The 8,244-nt window shown below is 58.1% G+C and overlaps 1 protein-coding gene across 1 annotated transcript; it reads right to left on the reverse strand.

Moving 5' to 3' along the window:
• Window positions 1-1,015: 1,015 nt before the first annotated feature.
• Mnx1 (motor neuron and pancreas homeobox 1) lies at window positions 1,016-5,608 on the reverse strand. Its single transcript, XM_063250838.1, has 3 exons — window positions 4,727-5,608; window positions 2,243-2,403; window positions 1,016-1,760 (listed from the first exon to the last, which is right to left on the reverse strand). Exons 1-3 carry the CDS (start codon window positions 5,361-5,363, stop codon window positions 1,440-1,442), a joined length of 1,119 nt encoding a protein of 372 aa, XP_063106908.1. The 5' UTR covers window positions 5,364-5,608; the 3' UTR covers window positions 1,016-1,439.
• Between the last annotated feature and the right edge of the window lie 2,636 nt (window positions 5,609-8,244).

The raw sequence follows: 8,244 nt of genomic DNA on the forward strand, positions 1-8,244 counted from the left end.
GCCCTGTTTGCCCCAGCAATCACCCAAATGAGATGCTTGGGCCCTTCTGAACTTATTCCTTGGTGGCAAGGAGGAACAGGTGGGGAGCTCCAGGGTGCTACTGGAAAGTGACAGCCAGAGGAAGGGCAGAGACTTTGGGCAGAAGAGCTATGGTCCCACAGACACTGTGTCTCCAGCCAGCCAGGCCCAGGACTGGCCACTGGGCCAGCAATAGGGGGCAGGAACAGCCCCAGGTGAGGAGGACCCACCCTAAGGGCCAGCATGTACCCCACACCTGGCACGTAGTTTGGCCAGCTGGTGATTAACCCCTACTGTCCTGTCCCATGGAGCGTCTCAGCACTAGCACCACCATCCTCTCAGACACTTGCAAAGATCCAAGACAAGCATGCCTGGCTGGCATTCGGAAGGCTCTGCCTGGAGAAGATGAAGAAGCCCCATGCAATTCCATGCACTTACAGGAACTGTTGTGTGAGCAGTGCCTCAGGTCACTGGGAGCACAAATGCTTCCGTTTGGAGCTTACTTCCAGAAACGTTCAAATATTGTTATTTCCACTCTGGAATGTCGAAGAAGCAACACCCAACAAGGAAAGCGTAAAATAAAGCCACTGAGTCCAAAGTTATGCCACGGAGGGCCAAGCTTCCTGTTGAGGGACAGGTATGAGCTGGGCACTAGCATTCGGACACTGACCCCAGGTACTTTTGTTTGTTTTTTGGTGCTGGGGATTGAACTCACAACTTGGCCCTGGGGATGGCCAGGAGGTGCTTGTGCTGCTGAGCTAAATATCTCCCACACTCCAGGTTTTTTTTTTTTTTTTTTTTTACTAACATCTGACACTGCGGACCCTCAACTTCGAAAAGCAGGTTTCAACAGGGGCCCAGAAGGAGAGGAATTCAGTGGCGCTGAGTTCAGTGACTTCCTTTAAGTCTGGGCACTGGGGAAGACCTTCTGAGAGTCCTTTCATCAATCGAAAATCAAAAACCCGCCTCAAGCACCTACAGAAAATTTGCACTTGCATCCATTAAAAAACCAATTTATTTTACATTCCACCCTAGGAGATGGGAGAAGCTAAATAATAATTTAGCATGCATAAGTAGACGTTTCTTTCTTTATATATAAATACAATATACAAAAATAAAGACAGTACAGTTTTGAGATTTCCAGCAGTTTGAATGCTCATGACATACGTTTTCCCCCTAAGATACAGAAGCATAAAACCCTTTTTCTTTGTACCGAGAATGGCATTTCCAGAGAGGTTTCAAGTTTCAGAGGTCACTTTAACACTGTGGAGTCGCTGCCAGTGCAGAAGGAGGGGCCCGGGTCAGAGCAGCTCGTTGCTTCTCTAAGCCTCCTGCCAGCACCACCTGAAACTGAGTTAGAAAGTGCCGGTCCAGGCCATCCTTCTGTCCCTCAGGTGGCCCAGTGGCCAGCGGAGGAGACCCTACTGCGGCGGGGCACACTCATCCTCAGAGGAACAGTCAGATGAGGCGGCCAGGGCGCCCGCGCCATTGCTGTAGGTGAATGGGTCCTCATCATCATCGTCGTCGTCCTCCTCCTCAGGGTCACTGTCCCTCAAGTCCCGCATGCGGCGGCTGCCATTCTTGTCCCCAGGTGCAGGCGGCCCCAGCAGCTCCTCCTCACCCTTGTCCTCCTTTCCCACACCCGGGCCGCCCTTCTGCTTCTCGGCCTCCTGTGCTGCCTGCTCCTTAGCCTTCTTGCTGCGCTTCCATTTCATCCTCCGGTTCTGGAACCAGATCTTAACCTGCAGGTACAAGCAGCAGCGTGAGGGACTCACACATGGCCCCAGAGGTGCCTTTGCCCTGGAGGGGTGCAAAGCGGCAACCTGGACGGGACCTCCCTGCTTCCCGCCCCCCAAATGCAGCTGCCCACCTCTGGGCTAGACCACATCCCCAGAGCAGGGTCCACAGAGATGGGCTCAGCTTTCTACCCACACCCTCCACCTACAGAAAAGCCAGAGCGTCCCCTCCTCCTCTCAGGAGCGAAGTGCACGAAGTGCACGAGGCTGGTGGAGCCTTCCTTAGAGAGGGACATTGCCCGTCCCAGCCTAGCTACTGAGCCAGCCCTCTGGGTGCTCCTAAAGATTCCCTGCGCAGGCTGTGAACCTCGCCTGGAGTCTCCATCTGCATCCCAGAGTCCAGAGGCTCATCTCCGGTCCCCAAGAAGGTAGTGGTGACCACATATCCTTGGAGGCCAACCTGCATGGGGCGTGGGGTGGCGGCACACCTGGGTCTCCGTGAGCATGAGTGAGGTGGCCACCTCGAAGCGCTTGGGCCTCGACAGGTACTTGTTGAGCTTGAACTGGTGCTCGAGCTCCAGCAGCTGCTGGCTGGTGAATGCTGTGCGCGGCCGGCGACACTTCCCCAAGAGGCTCGACTGTGCCTGGGCTGTGGGTGGGGTGAGAGCCGTGAAGCCCCGTGGGGGAGCTCAGGGTGCCCCCATCCCACCCCACACAGGGAACAGCGCTCCAGACCCAGGGCTATGGGAGCAGGGGCAGCCAAGCGCAGTGAGACTTTGCTTTCTCTGCCTGGCGCACTCTCTGGCTTTGCACTGGGTCAGCTTGGGGAAGTACCGGGTTGCAGAAGCCAGACAAGTGCTCGCTGGGGATACTAAACCTCGGCCCTCACCTCCCAATTTAGGCTTACAAGCTGGGGGAGAGCAGGGCTCCTCTGGATGTGGTTCCCAGTGCCCCTCCTTAAATTAGAAAGGGCGAGGGGAACGGAGAAAAGAGGAAGGAGAAGGACTGAATATGCTCATTGGGAATCTCCCACATTTCAGCTGGACTTCTTGACAAGCTCCCTTGCTGGGGTGCCATGGCTGAGGAGATGGGAAGCCTGCTCTGGACGAACTTCATTACACAAATTACAGGCCGAGGCGTGGGCGGATCCGGCTTTCTGTGTGTTCCCGGAGGCCTTGGTGGCTTTATTTACATAATTTCGCACGGTTACATCACAGAGAATTTTATGACCTCAAAAGGAGACTTCCCTTGATTTCCCAGGAGTCTGACAAGTGTTAAGACAATAAAAGAAAAAAGCAGAGAAAAGAAAGGAGGCCAGCCCAGCCGGGATGAGCTCGGGTTCCCTGGGGAGGGGCAATCTGCTTTATGGGATAGCACACGCCCCCTGCTTTAGTCAAACAAGGCCCTGAATTCCCAACTTGACAATACATTAGAACTTTAATTAAAACACTGGCTCCGGAGGGGCCATTTGGGAAATGCCATCCAACAGGCAGAGACAACCAATTAAAGGAAACCAAGCGGGTCCTCGGGGAGAGAGGAGCCTGGGAATGCACATTCCCGAACGGGGCCTGCATTGCTGACAGCTCTTCAGGGTGACGGGCCTCAGAGTCCTTTCCCAAACTGAGAGCTCACTGCAGTTTCATTCAGCAAGATCAGCAATTGTAGGTGGATAAAGTGTGTGGCCAAGGGATCCCTCGTCCACTTCGGGTTCTACCGTGGCCCTGAGAAGGACCTGGGTGGGCTGGGAATCCGTCCTGCTTCGTGGGGCCCCTGCATGGGTACCTAAGGATCCCAGGTCCAGGGAACACAGATCACTGGGTGGCTTCCTTTCCTAGGAGCACTCTGCAGGGTGCCCTGGCTTTGGGGCACCGATCTGAAAGCTAGGGAGATGTCCCAGCTGGGGGAGCCTCCGTTGTTCTTTTCAGACAGTGAGTGGGGAAGGGCCACAGACCAGTAGGGTCTCCTTTGAGCTATCCTGAGAAAAGCTGAGGGTGCTGGTGGGCAAACATTGGTCCGTGGGGATTCTCTCACCCCTTTGCGATTTCTCCAGCCCTCTAGGGTCTTAGCTTTTCTCTGTTTAGTCACAACCTCGGCTTCTAGCAGAGGAATCTGAATTCTGGCAAGTGTTTATTTCTGTTTTCTCTTTTGCCTTTTTTCCTTCCTAGACTTGCATCTCCTCAGTCTAAACAAATCCACTCAGACGGAAACAATGGGGTCTCTTTGTTTGGATGTTGGGCGGCTGGAGGCATAAAGCCTTACACATCTTCCGCTCCCCAGTGACCAGAGGGCAGCCGACCCGCATAGAGCGCAGGCAGGCGGGAGGATGAGCTAGACAGCCAAACCCAGGCCTCTAAGAGGTTTCCCCGCAGCTCAGCCACTCTGGCTTCGGGCTCTGCCTTCCTGGCCCCCATCCTCCAGAGTACCTCACTCTGCTTGGCTTCTATGCAGGCACCTGCTGCTCGGCCTGAGAGCCAGGCCTTGCTGGGCATCGCAGGGGACCCCATGACCTTCCGCAGGAAGGCGGGTTCTGGCAAGGGCCAGGGACTGCTGGCCCGGCCTGGCGGCAGTGAACCTCTCTCAGCCCATTTCTCTCCTTTGCTGGCCCGCAGTCTCCCTTTTCTGGGAAGGATCGGAAGCCCAGACCAGGCCGACTCCTTTTCCCTGAGATGAACGCCTGTGTGTATGGGGGCGGTCCGTGACCCTCATTCCTAGGGTGCTCCACGCCTCCGTTCCTGGCCACTTCCTTCTGCAGCCTGCAGGTTAATCATTACATTTCAGTCTCACACCTCCTGCTACCCCTTCCCGCTAAGAGAGGAAGAGAAGGCCCAGCCTGCGCGTGGCCATTTTGATCGTTCGCACCCACCCACGCAGAACGTGAGACGGCGGCTGCACTACACTTCCCCCAGCTCGCCCAGGCGAGGGCCGAGGGCTCAAGGGAGGCGCGGCCTGGGGACTGGCGGCTCGGTACTCACAGTTGAAGTCCGGCATCTTGGGCAGGATCATGCCCGCGGTAGACGCGCGCAGCCACTGGTCCAGCGGGAAGCCGCTGGCACCCAGCTTGATGGGGTCGGCGGGGTGAGCGGGGTGCGCGCCCTGCACCTGCGGGTACGAGTAGGACAGCGCGGGGTGCTGGCCAGCCAGGGCCGCCGCCGCCGCCGCCGCCGAGTAGCCGTAGACCGGATGGCCGTAGAGCGCCGCCTGCGCCGCTGGGAGCCCCGCGCCACCCTGCGCGCCTCCCGGGTGTAGCCCCAGCGCAAGGCCCCCCGCGGCGGCGGCAGCGGCGGCGGCCACGGCAGCGGGGTGCGCGTGGGGAGAGGGACCCCCGGGTCCGGCCCCAGTCCCACCGCCCGCGCTCAAGAAGCCGGGCTTGGGCAGCAGCGCGCAGTGTGCAGCTGGTAGGCGCGGCGGCTCGGGGCTCTCGGCCCGCGCGCGAGCGGCCGGCGGCTCGGAGGGGCCCGGGCTGCGCTCGCTGCTCGTCCCGCTGCCCGGGCCCGAGCCCGCGGAGGCCAGCGAGGCCACCAGGGCCAGCGGCGCGCTCTGCGCTGAGGCGGCGCGAGGGGGGTCCACGGCCAATAGCGCGTCGATGCGGAAATTCTTGGATTTTTCCATGGGCGCGCTTGGGCGATGCGAGGCGTCGGTGCCTTGCTCAAAGTGCGACCGCGCCGAATTCCCGGGAATCGAAGTCCCCGCCGGATTCAGCCGAGCGCCACCATGGCCCGCGCCTCCCCGTTTCGGCCCCGCGTGGACCGTGCCTCCCGCGCCCACTCGCGCCCGCAGCGCCTCCCACGCGGCCGCCGGGCGTCTGGCCGGTGCAGGCTGTGCTGCAGCAGCCTCCAGCACCGAAGCCGCTGCGCTCAGACCCGCGCCCCTCTGCGCACTTGAAGCGAAGCAAGGCCGCGGATTGGCGCGCGCGGCGGGGGCGCGGGAGGGGCGCGGGGCCAGCGATTGGCCGAGCGCCGCACCTGTCACCGTCGCGCCCGCTGCCCCACCCCTACGCCGCCAGGTCCTAAACGCCGGCGCGCGCTGCGAGCCCGCAACTTAGGGTCAGGGGCCCGGGTGGAGAGACTCAGCCGGCGCCTGCACACTGGAGTCCAGCTCCCGACATGCAGGAGGGCTCTGTCTACCACCCTCAGGGCAGGGGCCTCCGAGTTTGTCCACGAGTATTTCAGTGAGCCGGGCAGTCCAGGCCTCGAGCTCCTAGATCTCCAGGGCTCACCCGGGCACTCTCTTTGTCGCCAGCCTTTAAAAATTAAGCCTGCGTACCTGTCTGAAAAACCCTGTGTGCCTCGTGCGTGTGTGTGTGCGTGTGTGAATGTGCGTGGGACCTTGGCGTCCACGGATTATCTCGGGGAACTTCTCTCCTGGCCTCCGATCAAGAGAAGGAGCTCAGAGGCTGTGCACTCGGAGACGTAGTACTCGATCCAGCTCGGAGACTTGGCCCCTGTGCCACCAAGCTGGTCCTGGGGACCTCCCTGTGGAGGTGGCCAGTGAGCAGTAGGAGGCGGCCCACCAACTTCAACGGGGGGCGGTAGAGGAAGGCTCCTTGGCGACCAGCAGCCTGGGGAATTAGGAGGAAAGGGCTTCCAAGGGCTGGGCACGGCAGTGGAAGAGAATCCAGACCCCTTCACTCCCATCAAATATTTACAGTATGATCACTTCCAAGGGTTGCTCGAAGCCGAAAGAAACCACAGGCAGGTCGGAAAGGAGAGCAGCCACCAGCAGCACCACGCTGTGTCAACAACTCTATTAGAGTGATCGTCCCAAGTGGGAAGCGGTGGGAAGCGGGCTTCCTGTGCAGGTGAGGGGGCCAGAAGGATGGGCTGTCGGCGGGACAAGGGAAGACCTTGTAGGGGAAACCTTAGCGCCACAGGCCTGAGAGCCGGGTGCAGGGTGAGAGGCGGTTCCCGGGCTTTGCTGTCAAGAAGGGCGTTTCTTTTTAGTCTGCCTCTGAAGGGTGGGGACACTGTATGTCCTCAACCCTTCCTCTGTGCCATATGCTTTCTTTTCTTTTTTGTTTCTTGTTTACTGTCATTTGATACTGTGTAGTCCAAGTTGGTCTCGAAGTATCAAGGATTCCCCTGCCTCAGCCTCCTAAGTCTTGAGATCACAGGTGTACACACCTACAATCATCATCCTTGATTGCCACTGTGACACAAAAAGAATTTTTTGTCATCTTTGTCTTCTAGGATTCAGGCTTCCGTAGACTTGTTTATTTATTTATTTATTTGTCTTTTTTGAGACAGGGTCTCCCTTTGCAGTTCACACTGGCCTTGAGCTCACTTTGTAGCCCAGGCTGGTCTCGAACTCACAATGGAACTCACAACGATCTTCCTGCCTCAGCCTTCCGAGTGCTGGGGATTACAGGCGTGAGCCACCACACCAGGCTCGCCAGGCTCGTAGACTGAGATTTGGCCTCAAGGACAGGAAAGTCTCAGATGGGTTAGGACAAATCTAACTGCCAGCCTTATCCACCCCCCTGGCAGAGGAGGCTGAAATTCTGGGTTGCCCTTCTGGACAGGAAGCCAGAGACTGTTACCACTCCCCCTGGGCAGGGGGCAGCCCAGGCCCCACCTCCTTCAGGATGCACCCTCTTCACCTCACCCTGGGGACAGGTGCCCAAGAGGGAAAAAGGGAGTAGATGCAAAGACTGCTCCCGAGATGTTCCTGAGATGGACCCGGAACTTGCTCTCCCACCTGTCAGACCTAAAACCAGGGCTCCTGGTGTGTGTGTGTGGGGGGGGCGTTCAGACTCCACAGGGCTCTTCTGCAGAACTGTGCTCCCAAATGGCTCAGCCCTGCACCTACTGCCAGGTCCTTGGGGAGTGCCACTGGGAGAAAGAGCTCCGTGGGAACCCCAGCTTTGACCTGAGCCATACTGTGGGGCCTCTGCTGCAGGGTCAGGGCCTGCTTGTGACCCCTGATGTCAGAGTTCAGGCCTCTCCTTGGAAAAGTAGAAGCCAGACAGACTGGATCAGACAAGGTCCTGAAGTGCCTGTGTTTGAGGCTCAGAATTCTAAGTGGAGGGCTTTCTGGATTGTGCTGGGAGGCAGCTGGAGAGGGACCTCTGGAAGTTTCTGATCTTTTATGTGGTTTACAGGTGTGAAGCTGGCATTCTAGGTCTCTTCCAGCCAGCCCTACCTGCTGCACCCAGCCTTGCTGGGATGGGGCTCCCTTGGTGAGTTGGCTCCCCATGGAGACAGAAGACCTAGTGTCCCTTGCCACCCTCTCACCTAACTCAAAGTTTCTTTCTTAGGTAGGCGGTGGGGGGTCAGGTCACCAAATAACTGGCCTGTAGCCGTGCCTCCTGCTGCTCCTTGGGTGAGAGCTTCATGGTTTATACAAATAGTTGCAAAAGAAAAATCAAATCGGCAGTAAATCCATGGCTGTTCACTTCTGGATTTAGGCATGAAGTTGAGACAACCTCAAGGATTTGGAACAAAAGCCTAGATATTCGCATAGTAGAGTTGGGAGGTAGGAGGTCCCTTGCCAC

The sequence above is a fragment of the Cavia porcellus genome, unplaced genomic scaffold, assembly GCF_034190915.1.
Source record: "Cavia porcellus strain 051 isolate PalLab524CR breed Dunkin Hartley unplaced genomic scaffold, mCavPor4.1 scaffold_6, whole genome shotgun sequence".
In the NCBI taxonomy this organism is placed as follows: domain Eukaryota; kingdom Metazoa; phylum Chordata; class Mammalia; order Rodentia; family Caviidae; genus Cavia; species Cavia porcellus.

Coding starts and splice junctions, on each gene's coding strand:
- Mnx1 (XM_063250838.1), bottom strand. CDS start 5,363: ATGGAAAAATCCAAGAATTTCCGCATCGACGCGCTATTGGCCGTGGAC. Junction 2,404..4,726: donor CAAGATGCCGGACTTCAACT/GTGAGTACCGAG, acceptor CCCCACCCACAG/CCCAGGCACAGTCGAGCCTC. Junction 1,761..2,242: donor TCATGCTCACGGAGACCCAG/GTGTGCCGCCAC, acceptor TTGTACCTGCAG/GTTAAGATCTGGTTCCAGAA.